At 41.1% G+C, this 22,198-nt stretch overlaps 1 protein-coding gene and 1 long non-coding RNA gene across 4 annotated transcripts in view; one reads left to right on the forward strand and one right to left on the reverse strand.

Annotated features, from left to right (window-relative positions):
- The window catches only part of mib1 (mindbomb E3 ubiquitin protein ligase 1), a 161,412-nt gene that overhangs the window by 80,236 nt on the left and 58,978 nt on the right, over positions 1–22,198 (reverse strand). Inside the window, exon 1 of one of the 3 annotated variants that reach the window (XM_087148893.1) lies at positions 10,850–11,028. The exons of 1 other annotated variant lie outside the window; for it this stretch is intronic. In XM_087148893.1, coding sequence (XP_087005019.1) covers positions 10,850–10,908 — 59 coding nt within the window. In that variant the 5' untranslated portion in view covers positions 10,909–11,028. Of the gene's footprint in view, positions 1–10,602; positions 10,827–10,849; positions 11,029–22,198 lie in introns of those variants that run through there. One more of the 3 variants, XM_087148895.1, reaches the window with a different exon arrangement.
- LOC147796120 (uncharacterized) overlaps positions 1–22,198 on the forward strand; it is a 54,717-nt gene that overhangs the window by 23,434 nt on the left and 9,085 nt on the right. The gene's annotated exons all lie outside the window — the stretch shown is intronic.

The raw sequence follows: 22,198 nt of genomic DNA on the forward strand, positions 1-22,198 counted from the left end.
CATCACATTACAATAGCCTGCAGGGTGATTTATGTATTGAAACAGGTAACAAGAAGCCTAATGAGTAAGGTTCCACAAGAACATCTGAGTGTAGATCAAATAAAGCTCAGCCAATTTATAAATTGTTGACAAATATTGACTGTTTTGTTTTCAGCTCCTCAGGTAGAGTTGGGGCAAAATGTTTACATACATCTAGTAGAACAGAAACAGTTTTCCTTAAATTTTACAACTTCACTCATTTCTACCAACTTTTCTTTTCATGAGGACAGACAAGATGGGTCTCTGCTTGATGTACATGGCGTATGAATCAAATAAAACACCCAATTACGCATGAGTAATAATTATAAAGACATCAGCATTTTACATACTCCAACCCCAATAGTCAGTGCCACTTTCTGTATTTTTGGACACATCTCACAATCGCAGTGGACCACTTTCTGAAGTGTTTGTGAACCACAATAAAGGGGGTAGCTTTAAATTGTTACAAAATGATTTTTTCAGAAATATTAATATTTCGAACCATAATAAACGTCTCTGAGTATTTTCAATTGAAGTACACACTGCGAACATGAAGTTGAGACACAATTTGTCTGACCTCATAAAAAAAGTTGGCAAAACTATTTCAAACAGCAAAAAATTGAGGAAAACTGCTTTTCTACCAAGAGTATGTAAACTTTTTGCTTCAACTGTGCACATACCCTACGTATAAAGTCCTGCATGTTTCTTGTTACTGGCCTTTTCACGGGTACAGAAATGGTTCATTCCTCCTCTGTGTGCGGGCATTAAGAAGCTTTTTCAGATCAAGATTCTGTTTTACTTGTCTTCTGCTAAATACCTCTTGGCACTTGAAGGGAACTTGCTCTATGCAGATTCAAAAACTCTCAAACATGGGGTAGGCATTGGAGATGACAAGAACTTCCCAAAATACCGGGGGGGGGGCAGGGGTGCATATGGGGTTAGTAACAGCAACAAGAGATGACTCTGACATGCCTCTTAACTTTTGAGGCTTTTAGTGGCTACAAAGCCAGGAGCTCTTTCTAAAATGGCTAATATTCCGTGAATCTTGTTCTGGTTTGTTTTGTAACAGGCACAGAAATGTACATAGTAAAAGCTGAATGAATAAGCCTCTAAAAAATCCTTAAAAAATTGGGTCAAAATCTGGACATCCAGGAAAAAATCCCAAGAAATCACACTCTGGTCAAACATCAATTTCACCAAGCGAAATGTTTCCATACACCCGAAATCCACTTCCTTCAGCACTACGGAAAAGGGACTCAAGCAGCCGACAAAAGTTTTACTTCGAAAATATCCACTGAGAAGCAAAGATGTAAACATTGAGCTGATCAGTGATCAACAGGGTGCAGCGTTGCCATGAGGGATAGGCCCTTGCTTATTTGGGCAGCTGCCTCCTCACCCCTGCTGAGCAAAGTGAAATTCACCCCTTTACTTGTTATTGTACCTATGGTTGAATGGTGTTCCCCTCCTTGACTTGGGATCTTGATCAACTTGCCAAATTTTTCAAAGGGGAAGGATGTCAGCTATTTTTTTTTTAAATTATTGTTGTCTATGCCAAGATTTCTGGAGGAAAAGACAACGACTAATGACAATAATAGAACATTTGGTCATTTTATCTATCAGATAAGTGAGTTTTGTAAACACAACTTCAAGATAAACTTGTTTTAGTAGCAGGCAACTTTTTGGACAGTTGTCACACACTCAAAGTAAAATATGAAACTCACATTTCTGACAAGGTAATAAACAACAGTTCTTTTCTGATTTCCTACTTTCAAATTTGAAATGTTGAAGTAAAAATACAAAGCCCAAAGCCAACCTTCCAACTCTGTTTCTTCTTGAAAAAAGTTACAATGATAATTAACACTTTCTGCGACTGCACTTTTAACTTTTAGTTTTACAGCAATACAAAAACTATGTCAATCAAAAAGTTCCGATATTTTAATAGATGTTTGTTGAGACAGTCACAATTCAAATTTGTAAAACACACTGTTGTTTATTTAGTTATTCAGAAACACCCATTTAGTAGTAATGACAGATTTGGTTTGCAGTTTACATGTACATGCTGTGATTGTCAAACTGACATGATGCTTTGCAGTCTGAGTGCAAAAATGTAAGCTGAAGATGTGTGTGAATGGGTACGTGAACACATTCTGAACACAATATGATCTATCCACGAGAAAATTTTAAAAACTCATGTGGGATTTGTGGTCTGCGGTTGATTTTTTTCCCTGTAACCTTTTTAGTTCTAATTTACAAGTTCAGCAATCGGCAGGGCCAACTAAAAACAGACGCAGAGTGCCACAGAACACGTCAAAGATGACGTTTACCAAGAAAAAAGCTTCTACAGCTGATGTGGGGTTTGCGGTTGCTAATGTAAATAACCAGGGAGAATTTTGACAGTCGGTGAATCAGAAATGAGCTGAATAAATTCAAACACAGGGGGAAACAAACCTGGGAAGATTTATCTCTAATCATCTTTATATGACCTAAATCCTTGGAAAAAAATAGAAATGAATGGCAAATGAGAACAGGCCTGCACTAGACTACACTCCAATTACAAGGTCCAGCTCAATAATGTTGATGCATACTTATAAAAAGAATACCTCCTTTCATCAAAGCATGAGGAGAGAAGAATTAAACATAATCTAGATTTTATTCTATTCTTTTTAAGAGCTTCTGGAAGTAAGTCTGGAAGTACCCAGCAGTGTGCCCTACAATGCAAACATATACTGTAATATACTGTACATGTATAATCTTCTACCGATTTGAAAGTGGCCTGTGGTTTTGAGGTTGATGCCACTTTTCAACACATCATCAGCACTCAAGGACAAGCAGGCACCTCTCTGTATTTGATACCAGCTATAGGGGCCGTGACCAGACTTGGTGGGGCATATTGAGGATGCCATGTGCATACATGTAAGAACATGCTGTACCTTCTGTGCAATTGTGAAACGGCACATCGGCAGATACTCATTTGCATCTCAATCCCAAAGTAAATGTACTAAGAAAAAAAAAAGTAACATATTTCTGTTAAAGACAAAAAGCAAGAGGAATCCATGACGGGATTCCTCCGGCCTCGTCATGGAAACAGTATGTGCTTAAAGTCATCTTCCGGAAAGATGAGTTGGAAGACGAGGGAGGTAAAAAAGACAGAGCATGCTGGGTAGGAGAATTACAAACATGCATCCACTGGCCGAACCGCATACCACTCATACCTGGACTGCCAAGCATAGCTGCACGGATCAAGATAGTCCAACTAGGTTCCTGCTAACTTGAAATCTGCTTTTGCAATACCTGTTTCCGTGACTAATGGTGACAACATCCAACTTTGGGGGAAAAAAACATTGGCAAATAGCCTTGATTTTGAAAGTTCAGCATACAGGTAAGATTGTTCGTATCAGTACACGTGATGGGGTAGAGATGAAGACTAGTATGGGCTATAAAATTAAAATGGTTAACGTCACTGGAAATCTCTGGTGCTTTCTTTCACATCACAGCTTGCGTCAATGGAAAATCCACATTTTTTGGTTTTACTTTCAGTGTTGTCTCAATCGAAGGCAGCTTTTTTATCAAGGGACTGAGACTACACAGTGTTGGCACTACAAATTGTGACATGAATTTTTTTTTTTTCCCGGCAACATTGCTCCATCAGATGAAATGAATGGCTAATCTTTCCGACCATTGCAAACTTCCTGGCAGAACTTAAGAAACAGAAAGCTGAGGGGCTGCACGCTGACGTCATCAAAACAAAAGAGGAAACATCTTCAATCCTCTTGTCTCTATGGATAAGCCTTGCCACTGCCCAATCACTTGCCACCTAAGAGGCCTCCAGGCTGCCAGCGGCCAATCAAAGGTCACCTTACATGGAATGCCCCAACCTCATGCTCGCCACGCGCCTGTGGAGAAGTCTCCTGCCGACAGACAAGGGCTCAAGATGAAAGCCCAGTATACCAGTGGAGGGTACTTTTTTTCTGCCTCCCCTCTCAACGGTTGCTGCAGGACAACACACTGTTTGATCCCTGAGTTTAACAGATGATAAAAGTCTCAGATGGTGCTGTAATTCATCCCGACCAGGGGTTCACCCAACAGTGGCGGGACGGTTAAAATGAGACGGACAGACTATGAAGAGGGAAGACTGTACGTGGCACGCTGATGGCAACGTCACCTCACAAATCAGCCGCCCACGAGCCACGACCGTGCGCTTTGATGTTATTCTCTTGGCAATGATTTGTTTATACGCTGGCAGATCCTCTTTTTTTGTCGCTAAAGAGAAGTAGGCCTACTGTCAGTGGATGCCCCCTCCACTTTTGTTAATGGTGAAGAGTTGAGATGCACATGCAGCAAGTGGACAGTCGCACTGCTTCAAGATTAATCACAAACTGGTAAGAATGTATTCAGTTTAATATCATTATCATGAAGAGTACACTTCAGGTAGATTTTGGTTAGATTGTGCTGTTATTTCCTTCAAAACATCTTTTTCTAATAGAGTACACACACAAGTTGCAAGTGTACATTACAATATTGATGTGTCTACAAAGGATATGTTACATGGACCAGTACATTATTAAGCCAAAAACACAGGATTGCTGCGAGAACGACGTAGATTTTAAAAACATTCACTTGAACATGTACATGTACCATTTTAAATGTGAGAGCTGTGTGTATACAACCTGGACAATCATGACAAATAGTTTTGTTCAGTAAGTTCCACAAAAGCAGTTCACAGTGGTTGATATATTGCAAAACTTCACATAATCTGGAGGCTGTTTATTTTCAAACATAAAGCTGTTTGTACAATGTTTAATGTCAAGCCTGATGGATGACACAGATGAAGCCGCACAGGTCAATTCCAACAGTAATCAACATTGTAAAGGTTGCGTTTGGTCTTGCACAACTGTAAAAAGGTAAACTTGTGCACATGTGGGAGGTCAGGTTTGGTGTATTAAAGTGTGCACTGCTGGGCTGGCAATCACCACGTTAAGGGGACAATTTCTTTGGGTTAGGCAACTTAGACGGAGTTGTGGGGACATTGCTGTGTTCCCATAACATTTTTGGTCCCCATGAAATAGGTGAACTATTGAGCGTATGTCCCACAATTATGGAGCAAGAATGGGTGTGTGTGTGTGGGGGGGGCGGTGGTATGCAGCGGGGTTTTTATCCCAATCCTTGTCATAACAGATGCCTGGAAGGCTGTGTACCCACACGAACTACAGTGTCCAATCACAATCCTACATGTATATGGTCCAATCGAGCTACTTCCACCCCCCCGTGCACTTCAGCTGCTGCTTCAACCAAGTCCCTCTTTTCATCATGGGATATGTATCGACAGGGTACAGGGGGCCGTTATCGTTAATCTTGACCAGTGGGTACAAGAAAGACCCAGGGCTCAGAAGAGAATGGATTGGCCTTGCCTATACAGATTACAAGCTAAGGATGAAGTGGGTGGATTGTGGGATCCCCCCCCTCAATTTCGGAAAGGGCATGGGTGCTGACCTTAATCAAGTCTTTGACAATTTATGGATTCATGCTGAGGTTATTTCCAACTGAGCAACTGAGTCAAATAAAAAATCAAAGTTTGGGTGGGAACCTTGAGGCGAGAAATGTTGTTGTTGCCCAACTACATTCGGCCTATAATAGGTTACCATTTGTAAACTTTCAACGGAAAATGAATAAACTAAGCAAAGTATCTGGTAAAAGAAAGAAAGACAATGGAATACAACAGTAAGAGGGAAAGTGGGCAGAGAGAGTAGAGCATAGGGGAAGAAGGAAGGGGAGAAAAAAGATTGAAGCTTGAAAGAGTAGATATGAAAGATTGAAGGATGTCACACTGTAAGCAGCAAATTATTCTCTTTAAGTATGTGGTTTGAAAAATAAGCCGGTCTGGTAAAGGACATTTTATCTTGCAGAAGCCTTAATGGGCATGGATTTCATTCAGGGATACATGCGTTCACACTGCAGTTTGGTGGGTTGTACATGAGATTTATATTTCTTTCTCTGCAAGAACTGACATTATGTGTCAAGCTCAACAGACTTCAAGGTGAAGGTTTTTCAGCATCAATTCAGAAATCCAGAGTGTTAACGTTTAACTTGGTCTTTCAACCGAACGCTATACTCTTCTGCACAATCTAGAAAGAATTGTGCATTACAAATTATACATGTGCACGTACATTTCTAAGACCAAACAGAGTTTTTAGCAACTTTTAAAATACAGGAGAGCGGATGTACTACTTTTAACAATGTCCCCAGAATGTCCAGTCCATAAAGCTTTCAATTAACTTTGCATTCATATGGGTTTTTATCGGTCCTGAAGTGCTGAAGACAACACTTGTTCTCATGCATACATGTACGCGCTTGACATTAAGAACCCAACTTGTCGCAATTCACCGAGGTATAGACGTGAGAATGTTATGCCCGTGCAGGTGCATATCGGCCTCTTCCTGCCAGCCATGTGGGTGGACAAGATGCAACCTCCACCAAATCGAGCAGTGCTTGGGGAGGTTTGAAATGTCCAAGTTGGCCACTAAACAATCTTAATACCGCCAGAAGCTTGACCTGGGGGCAAAGCTGGGCCCTAGTCTCCCCTTCCTCCAATATGGTACTATATACATGTATAATAAGGCTACAAAAATCCAACTTTGGGAATCATTGTGACAGATGATGCCTTAATACATGTATCTTCATTTCCTGCCTACTGAGATAAATAAAAAACCTTAACATTTGTAAGATACTATTAAAATAGAAGTAGTGTTTTCCCAAGTCTTTGGAATTTTTTTTCCATGAGAAGGCACTCAGCACTAATCACTATTTATCCGAAGACGAGTTCTGATTATTATTAGCATACTTGATATTACCAGAGGCATGTTGAGTTTTTGGGTAGGGGGGCAAAAAATGGCAACTAGTCGGGGTCCCCAAATAGACCACTGGATATTGTAAGTGGGCACATTTCAGATTTGGAGTGGTGGACTGTCAGTATTTGCACTATGTATTTGGCACAATCAATTCCCACGGCTCTAACGTTTTGTCAGATCTGCATTGCACCTGTCTAGGAAACAAACAGATTACTGATCTGATATGTGTAAAGTGTGACTGTCTTCAACAACACTAAAGCCTTGTTTCCATAATGATGCAATGCGAGTAAGAGAATATCATCAAACAGTCCCTGATGACAAGCAGTCACATGGAAATCCAGACAATACGGACAATTCAAAATAGCACGCCACCAAGAGTTTGCAACGCGTTGGCCAATCATAACACGCGAAATTTGTCGACCCTTTCCAAACGCGCTTTGGGTCGACAAATTTCACGCATTGTGATTGGCCAACGCGTTGCAAACTCTTGGTGACGCACTATTGTGAAACGGCCGTATTTGCATCATGTCGAAGTTTTGCAGACTGCCTGCTTCGAGTTGTCAGCTGTGGGCCCATACAAATACACACAATGTGCTTATATATAAAACGATGACCCTCTCTCTCAACAGCACTTACTTTGCCCATTTTCTCCTCATGACTGAACAGTGAAATCCTCATCATCAACCAAAATGCTGATCACAAACAAACACATCAAACTGGAGTGCCAGTTTAGCTTGAGAATGTCCCTTTTTTTGGAGTATTTTGGTGGAATTGCGACATGTACCATTTCTTCTTGCATTTTGACTTCTTACATGCTTGCTGGCACTGCAGCATTGTGACCACACATAGCAACTAGGCTTTACTTTGCTTGCTGTCCCCCAAACACACACTTAAAGGGGATAGATCCTTCTCTCATGTGGACCCGCATATATGGACCCATATCTGTGGAACAAACTCCCTTCGGATATTTACACCATCTCTTCCATCACTGACTTCAAGGTTTCTCTCAAAACCCACTTGTTCAAGGACGGGTTTATTATTTTTGTTAATTTTACTTGATTTATATTTGTATTGCGCCTTAAACAACATTTTTGCCCGATACCAGCGCGTCATAAATCTTTGGTATGAATATTGTTTAAATATAACTACTTTCAGAGGGTTCTACTGCTGTAAAGTCACAAAGTCATTTCCAAAAGTCATGTCTTAAGTCATTATTTCCCACATCAAGCCAAGTCTCAAGTTTACAAAACAGTGGCTAAGTCTGACTCCAGTCCAAGTCATTAACTCGGGTTCATAAATCTGAAAGATTCAACCCTCACATTTCTGACTCTGTTCAAACTCTCACAAAATAAGTTCATGGGGGAAGCCAACAATCTTAGTTAATTATCAGCAACATTCTTTTTTCGACATTAGAGGCAAGCCATATCTGCAAAGTTGAAGTCTTTAAGATTTTGTCTAGCTACGCCTGTAACTGCATGCAAACTACATGCACTTGGAACATGCAAATTACATTTGCCCGAGATCTAACAGCCACACTGGACTTTCAGATGAGGCAGAATCCCTTCTCTCAAAAATCACAGAGATTCTTTATTCTTTTCTGCTTTTTGTCTTTCTTTCGCAAATTTAAATTCAGTGTGAAAACAAAAAGAAAAGAAAGAGCTGTCAGTCACGCCGAACCACCTGTCTGATCACCCCTATTTTCTTCCCTATCAACCATCTCCGCTTTGTCAGTCTTGATACCTCATGGAGTTGCTGCAGTGGAACACCTTGGGAGACATGCAATGTTTTTTGGTGTTTTTTTTTAGAAAGATTTTCTTGTGGGTGGGAGGAAAAGCGTATTCCTTTCCGCCGCCTCCTGCACTGCTTGGAGAAATGTAACTTCCAAGATTCCCCGGCGTACCCCCAAATCCTACCAATGACCAAAATAACAAAAATAAAGGGAGGAAGGATATTGACAGGGAGTGGGAGGGCCTCGGGATGACCCTTGGGGGTGCAGGCTTGCTGTTGGTCCTTGGGGATTCCAAGGCACGGTCACAAGACATGGGGGGCGGGGGGGGGAAGAATTTTTAAAAGGCAGAAAAGAGCAAGAAATGGTATATCAGTTGAGACCTGTAACTGTCATATAATCTCAAAAGCCATTCATATTCCCAGGCCACGTGACCGAAAAATTATCTAAGCAGTTGACATCAATGACTTGGTGTTGACTACTTCCATATATTGTGGTTTTGAAGAAAATGGAGCAGCGTACCGGTACAAAAAGAATTGCCATTTCCATCTGCCATAGAATTACACGTATCAAACAGCAAGACATGACGTGAACCAGTTGGATGTTGAAACTGATGCTGTTCTTGCTAGTCTGATGGGTGATACCAGAGTAGCCTTTAATTTGTGGAAAATTTTGGGGATTACATTCACCACACACTCCCACCTTTGAACCCTCAAGCAGCCCAAGTTTCTTAGCTCATACTTGATTCTGCGCAGTTCCCTCAGAATATTTCGGCGGGGATTTCCTTGAACCTCAGAAAAACAGAAAAATTCTTTATTGTCTTCCCTCTGTATCTTTATGGTCTGCACACAAGAGGCACAGGGAATGTTTGAATGAAGCACTACATAAATTGAATTAGCATGTTCATTAATGAATTTTCAATGCTCAGACCTACCGTACAAGTGTTGTTATAGAGTGCTACTGTTCACTTATATTGTCGTGTTTTTTGTTTCGTGATCAGTGGGCCATCTGCTTGTTGTCGAAGTATAGGCTATACTGGTATACTGAACTGTCCTGAATGCTAGAGTAGCTGAGTTATATGGGAATCACAACTTTGTACAAGGCATTGACAGCTTTTCAACTTCAACTTAACAAACAGGAGCTGTTGGTTGGATAGCCTTGGTGCAATTTGTGCACCTGCAAATGTGGTATGTGGACATATATTTTACCAGTCAGAAACATAACACACCAAGGTAAAACTGTGGACAAACAGGTTCAACATAGCAGTGCGGAAGGACGAAGCCACTATATCGATGGTGTTAGGTTAGAAATTTTGCTAGCTCCGTCCAGAACACCAAAAGAGAAATTCTGAAGTCAGTGGAAGAAATGAGATTACAATTGGGATATTGCTTGCAAAATCAAAAAGTGTTTCCAACAATCAAATTCTGTGTCAATTAACTACAAGCCAAATAGCCCTCTCTCAAATTTCAAAATGTGCCTCTGATAAAGTGACTGTGATTCAATTGATACATTATGTTGCAATGTGTGGTTTACCCACTAACAAAAGCTGATTGCACGTGTCTGTGCATCCTATGCCTATAGGCAATGCAGCACAGGGCCTCTTGCATGGGCAGGTAAACATCCAAAGTTTTCACCTTGCAATGTTTATCCAGGCATGTCACGGTCATCAAACATGCACTAAACACCGGGTAACAGTGGGATTGCCTTGGCAAATAAGAATACAAACTATAGATGTGCATTCTAAAGCACACTAATATCATTCTAGAATTAACAAGAGAAGACAAGCACAGAACGCCATGACAACTTCAAGTTACATTTTGTAATGCCTCCTCATGATTTACAAAACTGACAGGAACCCATGCAACCTTATGATCCCCATATTCTGCAAATACAGGCACCCAGTTTGCAAAGCGTTGCTTGCACTTGACAAGTTCATGTACTACAAAGACAAAATACACGAACTTAAGATAGGCCTAACTGAAATCCTCTGGTACAGACTTGATTCGTACTTACCAGTTTAGATTTGGTTTCTAGAAACGGAATGGTCGGTGAATTTAGTGAAGTTAATGTTGTCAACATTAGACTGCTTGTGCCAACTGCACATCATAGAATCCCTGATTTTTCAACAACAATTTTCTGTGTTCTGTTCACATGTCCAATCAAAAGTGACCAATCTTCACCCAAAAATGAACAAGAAAAATATTTGGAATTCTATATAGTGTACTCTCATATAGTCGTGTAGTTTGTAGCGGAAGCATACCATGTAAAGCACCAAATGTCGTTTCTGCTGCAAACCAAACAATTACCCAGAGCTGACATTTGGAATGGTTTGTGTTCCTCGGGCAAGTGTTCACTGAATACCCAGCTGTGAGTTTAAACCCAGATGACATTTAGGTTCACTGGGTACCGAGGAACCTAAAATGCTGGGTATTCAATAGACAGCATGTGGGTGGTGCACCCAGGTGACATTCCAAGGATATTTGGGTGTTTGGGAGGAACCCAAAAGAAAAAACATGAACTCATGTAAAAGGCACGTAAGTCATTTCACCAGTGACATTTGGGTTTGGGCACCCTACATGTGCTATTATCTGTGGGTGACATTTTGCCACGATGCACCGAAATCCTCCCTCCCCTTTGTGTGGGCGACCAAGGGTAAAGGTATTTTTTTTTACCTGCGCTGCTGGCCCCGCTGTGACTGGCCTGTCTATTCATGTAACCCAGTGACTCAATTAGCTCAGCTAGGTTTTCCGGGTACACAACCCAATCCTGCCGGTGCACCGAGCAATAGTGCACACTGATACTTAGTCTTTAAGTTAGAACCATCTATTATGGATTTTGTTTCCTTCTGTATACGCAGTCTTACAACATTTAGTTGCTGGTTAGAGAACTTTATTTTTGCAACTTCAAGGAATTTCTTAGATAGAGTTTCATTGAAAAAGGGTGTACATCGACTAAACCTAGGAAATTCCTGTGGAAAAAACTGAATTTGGGGAGAAATCTTACCCCTGACCGATCTTTCTTTTTGCACCTACATGTACTTCCAAGATGAACATGTGATACAGTGTCTGTGGGCCTATGTGGGTGCAACTTTTTAATAAGAGCTGACTCTCCAACCCTTATCTAATCTTGGATGAACAACTAAAACTGTGATAGAATGGGTTGCAGCGCCATATTTTGTTATTGGAAATTCAATACACAAGAAGGCTGACAATCATGTACACAAACCATTGGGACACATGACCCATACCCCAGCTGTGCTATACAGAAATGCTTGTTTTAAGGTATGGCGCCCTCAATGACTGGCTTAAGGATAACTTAAGCTTCAAGTGCGCCACGGTATATGGGGGGAGGGGTTATTTCCAAGTGCATATCTTAGCCTGCATTCAGGTTCCTGCTGTTGAGTAATTACAGATTCATGTACAAGTACGTGAGTAATGTTTGTAACATTAGTCTACCAGCAGCTGTAATATTTGAATTCACGCCAACATAATGAATTAAGTTCAATTACAATTTGGAAAGTTTCAGTTTAAAAGCCATGCAAAGTAACCCAGATACATTGCACGTCAGATGAATGAAAATGATGAAAGGGATTTAATGCTCCCTGTGATTTTGGGGGGTTTTGTTGCAAAGTCGGTGGTATTTTTTTCAGTAAGTATTTTGGAGCCCAGAGAATGACATCCAGCAGATAAATTTACTAAAACTGACCAACAGGAAGAGGCGATTCTTTGGCTCCTCCGCTTACAACGGACCAGTCTGCTTTGGGGACAGTGACTGGTCATCTGTCAAACAGAAATGAATTGGCAATATTTGGCCAACTGTTTAACTTTGCAACCTCTGTAGCGAGATCAACTGCGTTGCTGTAATATGTGAAAGACACCTCATGGAAGTTCCTGGCAATTTTTTTTTTCCCCCGAGTACATCACCGTAATCTTGACGTACTTCAACATTTCTTGTTGTGTTTTTTCTTGTTTAGCATACAGGGGTTGTTCTAAAGAGAAACCAGAACTTTGGGATGGATTGTTCAACAATTAATAAAAGTTTTCCACAAGCATGTAGTTGATTTTATAGGGATTTGAAGATGATGCTTGGGTCATGCATAAATAATCGGGAACAACCAACTGCAATGACTTAAGAAAGATCACCCTTTCCCAGTTAAGTAAATTTTTGCCATCATGGGTCAAAAATAGGGGGAAAAAAGAGAGAAACTTTCAGTATTGGTACTGATTTGCCATCAAGATGCCTCAAATATTTTGGTAGGATCTAACATACCAGTGCATTCCAGAAACTGTTGAAATTTCATATGCCACACGCAGATACCATACCACACGGTCGATTCATCGATATCTATTGGTACATTGTACATGCCACTAAGTCATGACTTAACAATTTGAAGGGGGAAATTTGACTATAATCCTGATGACAGCAATGCCATACATGCGTGACACATTACATCAGCATGTAACGGAGCTGAAGTCCATGTCAAAAGAGGAAGCACAGGGGCAATTTTATTGTCACAGAAACTTGCAGACTACGGAATGTGGCTGTAAGCCGGACACGCAAGACACATATGCCTATCAATGACTGTTCAATCGTATATCACTCCATTTTACTATTTCCAGAGCTAAAATTCCTTTTTATTTTCAATATGGCGGATTGAAAAAAGAGGGGGGGGAAACATTTCCATTGATGCAGAGGTATATCTCATAACCCCACCACTGATAACAAGCCGAGACAGAGGTTATGTACACAACATCTACAATTGGTCAAGCGACAACAGTACTTCACTGTCTGAGGGGGAGAATACCACACGGCATGTGATTCATTGCATTCGGATCGACTCCCACATGCGGGCGTCTGTATGTGTCACAGTGACATAGTGAGCCCTCTTTGCGGAGCCCTGGACTGTGTTACCTATTTAGGATAAGCCGGCCACGGCCCAAGCCCTAATTTGACCAACCAGATGTGCCGGTCACAATTAACAGGTTCCAACACATCCCAGGTGCGTCACTGTGGAGCAGACGTGGAGTACAGCACAGTGTGCTGATCAGTGACCCGCTTGTACAAGGAAAAAAAAGTGTGTTTCTGGGCGCTGGGTAGATGTCCCAGCAGCCTGCACAACCAATCGACGATGATGATAATGACGATACCGGGCTGCTGCACAACCCCGGGAGGCAGTGTATGGGGGAAAAAAAACCACGGAAGGAACAGTGACGTCCTAGAGATGGAGAACTTTGAGGAATTCGGGGTAACACACTGAAAGAGGAGATGCAGTACAAGCTTATGCCCTTCAGCAAAATACAGGACAGCAGGAATACATCGTTTCCCCCCACCCTTTTTTCAGTTGAGAGGCTTTTCAAGGCAACGACGCTGGAACCAGCAATCTCTACAGCTTTGGACTTTACCTGAACTCTTGGAGAAGCCTTCCTGTATTTGTGCTCGGGTTGATGATGAGTACAGCAACACAAGTACCAACTCATACACTCAAAGTTTCACCTCAATCTGTATTACCAAAGTTCCCCTTTGTAGCCTGATATTTTCTAACCTTATGTGATGGCTCTTTTTGAACCATTTTTGAGGATAATATTTAAATAGACCTTAACTGAATAAGTGGGTTTGGCATTTTACATTGTCCTTTACTATTTGTGAAAACAGCCTCATATTACACAATGTGACGATTGCTTAATGCACGCCCTGCACATATTCTGACTCACTTCATTTCTCAAGTTTTAAAGCCAAAAATCTTGGGAGGGCTTTTTTTTGGTCGAAGAAGTGAAAAGTTTAGTCAGAATCTGCACAAAGATATGAACTCAAAGTAATTACAAACTAAGAAAGTTTTTAAAGGAAGTAGCCACATTGCTGCATCGACAAACCTTTCAGTAAACATTTTAGAAGAGTGTTAAACTGGAATTGATGCGGACGTACAACTGACGCGACACGAATACATTTGAACTGGATCAAGTTTTTCTGACATTTGAGGAAATGTTAAAATTCTGCTCACAGTTGCATGTATTTTTTCTGCCATGCCATCTTGAGTCTCCATGCAGGTAACACAGTGGGAGGGTGGGGGGTTACATCCTCTTTGCTCTGCTTGCTTGTTATGGTCTGGCTGTCATTGGCCCGTATCGGCACACTGAAAAACCTACCTGAAGCTCTCCCTGTTGACAGCTTCAATTGGTCGCCTCACCAGCTGGGAGAGTACAAATCTCTCCAAACGATCGAGGTGACTGCAACTACTCAATAACCACAGCTAAGATAACTGTACTAGTAGCTACTACCAAGGTGCAACTCCTGGAAACCGTGTTTTGTTGCAACATCTGGAGCCTTGCCACGTGGAACAGACTATTTGTTGTTGATGAAAGGTATCTCAAGGCTCAAAGGGTCATTTCAAATAAGTATTGGCTGAGCTTGCATTGACATCCACCTTCTCCTAGTCTGATAATGAAGAATGTATAGACAATAACTGATCTATTTAATGGTGGGTGTGGCCGTACTTTTTCCACACTTTGAAAAATGGCAAACAAAAAAGTGCTGAGAAATCTAAGTTGGCCACTAGTTTGCCACTTCATGAACTGGATTGAGTCAACAACTTGAGTATGTTCCCCCAAACTGTTCCTACTACAATGCTTTTTTCCCACTTGGACAGTTAACCTTACCAACTCTTTCTAATACCTGAAAAATGTCTTGCAGCAATGTTACTAGGTATAAGCCTGACGTACATACAGCAACAAGGTAGTGTCTTTTTTTTCTACACAATATGTAACAAGTAAATTTTTTCAAGACAAGTCATCACCCCAGCCATTTGAAAAGCCTGTCCGAAGTCTTAATTAAACTGACGTGATACTTGTCACATTTTCTGATTTCTGACCTGTGATGTTTGACAAAAACGGGTCTGACTTACCTGCCACAGAGTTTATGATTTTTTTTTTATATATGTGAGCCAAGAAAGTCAGGATTTTTTTTTTTCATCTTTTTGCATTTCCCTTCTGCATATTGCAACAAAAGTCGGTAATTACAACAACTTCAAACAAAGCAAAATAATGGAAGTTAAATCAACTGAAGGTAATTTTGTTCCAAGTCAAACCTCAAGTTGAAAAATTTGGGACTTGAGTCGACAACACTGTAACCTAGGGACCCTCATGTGCAATTTGCTTTCATGACAGTTTTAATGTCAGGCAGGAAGTCGGAAAATAGCTTTGAGAACATTCTCCCCATATTTGGGTTCGGGCACATTCTTCTGTTGAAGACTTTTGTGAAAAACTAAACACGAATGCCAGGGTTAGGCTTTTGTGATAGAGGGCAGGGAGAGGAACTGTGTGCTGACTGTTGGCACTCATGGGAGTCCCGCTGCTCAGAAGTGGCTGTATAAGCACATCATATAATTTGTGAAGTTCTCCAAATCTGGGCCTTTCTGTTGCGTTTTAAATGGTAGGTAGTGGTAAGGCAGACACATGCTCAATCTACCTCCCCCAAAAATATTTCAATTATGGAAATTAATAAAACCACTGTCCTGAATTTGTGACGAGCACAATAAAATGTTTCTGATCACATAATAGCATCAGCTGTGTGGTACTAAACCTGCATTATTCACTACTGGTTAGTGAAAAAATATTTAAAAATAATCAATACTAGAGCTGTTTAATGGGTGTGTTTCAACATTTTAGCTCACCACTGTCCAGTAGTTTTCCCCAGAGTTCATCAATTCTGTGTTCTCTCATAGTTTCAATTTATCAAGCGTTATGAGGCAAAGTTAAACTGAAGCAGTATTTAGAAACTAGACAAAAACTTTCTGCAAATTATGGATAGTCAAATGCTTACTAATTTTGGGGGTCAATTTACCCTTTTTTCCCATATAAAAAAATTCTATAAATTTTACCGTTTTTTTTTATAACTCCTCACCCAAAATTCTGTTTGTTGATTCATGGAGGTAGGAGGGGATTGGCTGAGAGCCAGTCATATGGCATTCACTATTTTAGCTATCTTTTTTGTGCATAACCACAAGAACTAAAGTGGTAGCAACCAAACTATATGGATGACAATTGGTGCAAATGCATAAAGGTGTGTGTATCCCATTCTGAAGCGCTGATGTTACCGAGTTGAGTTCCAATATACTGTGAAGTTAGGAAAAGTGCTAGTCAATTTTCAAAAAAATTCCTTATTCAAATAGACATGATTTTTTAAAGACGTGGTTTTAAATGCATTCAGATCAAATTAATCAGTTATCATGCGGCATCTGTTGCACAGGTGTTATATAACAAAAATCCGCTGCTTCATCTCGTGGTGATCCACTGAGCCTTCCATTTTCCCTTGGCTTCCTTTCGGGGAAAATAGATTTCTTCATGGATCACCTCAGGAGGCCAGTTTTACTACACCTACACCAATTCCTGGTTACACCAAAATGAAACAGTCCTGCTGCACTTCAAATACAACAGTGAAACTTGGGGGAAAAACACTCGGAAGTTGACTCTGCAAAGTGCATTTTGCAAGTGTTTGACGGAAGACAAAACTTTCAAAACAGCTTTGGCTGAAATCTCATTTGCTTTGCAATGCAGGCTACAAACAAGTACCACCTGTACAAACCGTCAGCCAATCGAGTGAACAAGAACAAAGAAAGAAGAAGAAAAAAGAAGAAGCTCAGTGGTCCACAAAAAGCGACATTAAAGCATACAAGCAATCTGCTATCCTGCCAGAGATTAGCCAGGCAGAGCAGTGACCATTTTTGGCCGTTATCCCTGGCAGGCCAGCTCCCAAGCTCTTTTCAGTCTGGACCTGCTTGTGAGTTGGTACTTCATTGCAATTAACACCTACTCAAGGGGGGGGGTTTGCATCTGTGGGCAGCTGTCGTTGCAGCAGGCATGGTATAAGATGACTGCATGCGGACCTTCAGGATTTACCTGTTGACAGCCCCAGCAACAGCTTACACGTATTTTCAAAGCATGTATGTATATTTTTGTATTTTAACCGACATACACGACGTACATGTACATGTACTAGTATTTCCATGTATGCAACTGAGACTGGGACTTTATCTACTTAGCAAGAAATTTACATAAAAATCTAAAACAGCCACATGTAATTGCATGTGCTATAAAGTTTGTTATTACTATTTAGACGGTGCCATACAGGTATACTTGTTTAGTCTGTCAGTTTCACATTGTAGTTCACAATTATTGTGGAAAAGCCTTCATTTCAAACTGTTACACCGTGGTGTTGATCTGTTGATCTGTAAATATACATTGATTTTTAATTCCTGAAAAGTTTTTAAAAGCTAAAAAGGGGAAGCCAATGTCATGACCATTCGCACTCGGGAAAAAGAGTTCGATTCCATGTACCGTAAATTCAAATTCTGTATTGGCACTGTCAATACCACATGTATTTGAGAAGTAACCGCATCTTGACAAAAAGAAAACGAAAACAAAAACGAAAACAACAACAGACCCCTTCCAGAATGCATAGAAACACGTCATTATACTAGACTGTGATCTGTTGTATTGAATCCATTCACTGATGTGTTTCAGCTTGGCTCTGATATGCCTGTGTCCAAGCAGCTGCCTGTGCAGTTTCACAGTTGAAAATTACCTGCTCAGCACTGGTGGTTTACCAGCAGGGTCAGTAAGAGGTCAAAGTGGAGCCCTGCCTCCAAATGGACAACTCAGACGGGGGACCAAACTGTCAAAGACAGTTGTTGCCCCCACTGCCCACCAAATGATGTACAACGCAGACGGTGGCAAACGGATCGGGCTGACAAGGGGCACACTGCTGTCGGGGCACACTGCTGTCGGGCTACCGTTTATGTCACCCGGGCACATCCAGCCGGGAGCAGCACGGACCAAGTACGAGGAGTGATTGGCGCCCTGCCAGATGAGGCAGACAACTGATGGGGTGATACTGCAAGATATACCATGCCTTGCCCACGTGCTTAGCTGGCACTTGCCCCCTCCCCCCCCCACTTGTCTTGCTGGCCGGGCTGGCCATAGGCCACAACGTCTGGGCTGAAAAGGTTACATGTTTCTGGAGGATAACATTTTTTTTGGTCGAGGCAAACTGGTGGCACGGCTGACCAGGTCAAGGTGTTCTCTTTTACAGATCATCTGAAGAATGCTCAAGCAAACAAAGAGGGGAGGCTTTGCCTCCGCTAAATTTGAATTTTTCATTTTATTAATTTCTCTTTTGTGCAGGGACTTCTTTTTTTTACAGCAGCAATCACTCAGGATAACGTTGGGTTTGACGTGGGAAAAGATGGCACTGTGAAAGGTTGAATTGCTGGCTGTTATTTACCTGACATAGAATGGCCATGAACAAAACATAATTTTATGTTCAAGGGTTTTGTACACAAATAATATGTTTGCAATGTTTGTCAACATACCAGCCCTTAAATTGCTACTGAAAAGTTTCCTGGTAGATAGAAGCCCAAAGCATGAGACCAACATGTAAATCATTCTCCTGGTAAAAATCCCACAAAAGCTTCAATAAACAGTGTTCAATGTCAACAGCAATAATGACACAAAAGTTCGGAAAATATTTCATGTACAAAGTACATGTTCCAACTAAATTTGAAATTGATGTTTGGCAGTTAAGGAAAAGGTATGGTTTTGTCAAAGTGAAAGAGTATAAACAGGTTTTTCCAACTCCAAGACAGTCAACATAATAAAACCCAAGTTGAGGAAAATGAGGAAATAGTACGATGTTCAAAATAGAAAATGCGAGAAACAGTGAGAATATTTTCATGAAGCGACAGACGAAGTGTTCCATTTCATGACCCATACCAGCGGGGGAATGGAAAATTTCGCCTGTCCCCTCATGAAATTATTCTTACGCTTGCATTCATAATTTGTTTTATACAATACCAGCATAAAAACTGTCTCAACATTTCCTTTTCCGTTAGAAGTGAAATAATAAAAACAGAGTTTCCAGCTCCATTTGGTCCTTGCATGTCAATGTCCTCCATTTCGGGAAACAGGTTCACGTGTAAAGTGCGGCCGCTGCATGCCGCATTGGTAGTAATGTGCAATGTTAGACTAGTTCCCATCTCTACATTATTTTCCTCTTACTAGGAATGAAATATATGAAATGAGGGCAGGAACCGTTCAAATGAAATGAAGTTTTTATTCAATGGGTACTGATGGATGGAACAAATAATTAAATGACATGTGACAAACGATCCACCAATCAGAGAATGATGATTTATGCAGGTATTGTATAAAATGGCAAGGCAGTTCGTGACAGATTTACGCAAATTCAGAAACACTCACATTCTGATATAAACTTTACACATACATGTAAATATAACCAGATAATTTATAGTGCTGCAACGCTTGTTTTTTTCAGGGGCGGGAGAAGCATTACCTAACAAAAACAGGATACAAAATGAAAACACAGCCAGCTGTTTTGTATTTTGTAACCAACTCAAAGTGCAACTCCACAACACCATGCTGAGCCTAACCCGAGGGGCCTCCCTCACAGCGCCCGCCACGCGCACACAGGTACAACCAAAATATCACGGAAGAAGTATCTGCAATACCCGGGGCCAAGCCAACATACCACCCTGTCCAAAGTTATCAAGAGTCGCGTGGCTACCCCTCTCTGAGCGACACGCGACGCAATGCTACTCTGTCCATGGCCTTGCAGGGGACAAATTAGTGGGGAGCTCAGAGTACCGGTTAAGACGGTGTAGTGTGTCTCTGGGGCTAAAACCAGCTGAGATGCGCCACTGCGTTGGTGTACATGCCCTGACACCATCCCTCCCCTTGCACCAACCAGTGCCGTTGTTGCACAAGAGAAAATCAAATATTTGATGTCCTTTGAATGCCCTCATCTCAATTGCTGCCACATAGTCCAAGGCCTGAATTCAGGGCATACTTTGGCAACTGAGCCGGGTACATTTGCGGGAGTGGGACGAAAACCTAATTACGGTGACATCAATCTCGGAGCGGGTGTACACATTAGGGGCCGGATGTGAGGGTGACAGAGAGAAAGGGGGGCAGGCTGGAAAATACCTGCCTAATTTCTGTGACCTTAGTGTGCCCTTTGGTCCCAGCTGGTGGTATTTCGGGAGGAATTTGGGCCAATTTGTTAGGGTAACCATTTTGCGCACTCTGAAGCTCTCTGGTCCTCTATTTAAGTCCTCAGACACAAATCACGCTTTGAGGTTCACTGCTCGAGTTGAGTTTTTAACTCATTTTTTCAGGTTTTTGCTTGACAGCTTGGACAAGTCTCCAAGTTGGGAGGCCAAGTGTTCTAATTGGTTTTAAACAATAAAAGTTGGCTTTATGTAATATAAATTGCAAAACTGCAATTCAACCACAATTACAATGCTGGTGTTTCAAACTAATGATAAATTTCAATTAAAAAAATGCAAGTATACCTGTAAAGCACATTTCCTCACATAGAAATCATTTTTGGAATCAATGGTAACAAAAAAAACAAGATCAGGTGATGGAGCATTAACTATCCCCTTTTTTTGGTTTGAAACAATAAAATTAAGTTATCTGACATTACTTTAAGCAAATTGCTTCCAATCAGAACGAGACAGAAAATGTTCAAACAAAACTATACTGTCAAACAAATGTTTGAGCTATTCAAATCCACTCCAATTCCAAAATAAAACAACCCAAATCAGAAATCAGCCAACTGTTTTAAGACTCGGTTTGAATTCATCATGCACTGCCGATATTTATCAGGCATTTTCACAAACAGGATTCATCAAGCCAAGCACCGGTAGTCAAAATTGTAATGAAGTCAAAATCTTTCTGCTTTTCTGTTGGTTGTCAAGGTTTGTTCTGAGAAATGGCTTTTTCACTCTTTGCTGTTCAATAAGAAGAAAAAATGATTGAAGTACAATTAGTATGTTTTTTGCATGTTTTCTGAGGGGCCTTTTAGGTGAAACTTTCCAAAATATTCTTCAATTTAAAAGTACCCCTTTTCAGTTATTTAGCATTACTCTGTAGTAACGTTGTAACCACGGTAGTACAACATTGACATGTAGATTTATGCATGGTATAAGTCTATATGCATCTTTTCTGCCTTGTCTTCATGAAATTTAAAAATCACATCATGCCAGCAAGGTGAGATAGGTCTTGTTACTGCTACAAGCGATTTGAAGTTATAAGTTCTTTGAGATGTTCTATTGTATGTATGTTATATTCCACATTGATAAACTTCAAAATTGACTCAGACGGGGGGTTGTTCAACAGGGTCACATGATGCATGAGTAACCAGTCTTTGTGACACAGACTTCATCATCAGTGTCATCATTATCATCATCTTGGGTTGCTATTCGCTGGCATCCAGAGACAGTGTAGGCGGAGGAATACCTCGAGCCGACTCACAAGAAAACCAGCTCCACGGCTCGCCAGCAGGCACGTGCCAAAATAGCACAAGCATACAGCGAGATCTCCTGTACACAGCCTGGCCACTTAGGCATGGGCCGAGTCGTAGGTGATGAGGATGAGAGTGGTCGGGGTATGGCCAGTCGGCTACAAGTCAACCGGGCTGACGGGGGGCCAGGCAGCAAGTTGCATCCGGTGACCATCACAACATCCCGGCTGACTTGGCCCCAAATCAATACAACTACATTTGACTTTCCTCCACAAAACCTGTCAACTCTTCTCGG

This window comes from Acanthaster planci, linkage group LG18 (genome assembly GCF_054643075.1).
Source record: "Acanthaster planci isolate LZ-2023a linkage group LG18, COTS_SCS, whole genome shotgun sequence".
Classification (NCBI taxonomy): domain Eukaryota; kingdom Metazoa; phylum Echinodermata; class Asteroidea; order Valvatida; family Acanthasteridae; genus Acanthaster; species Acanthaster planci.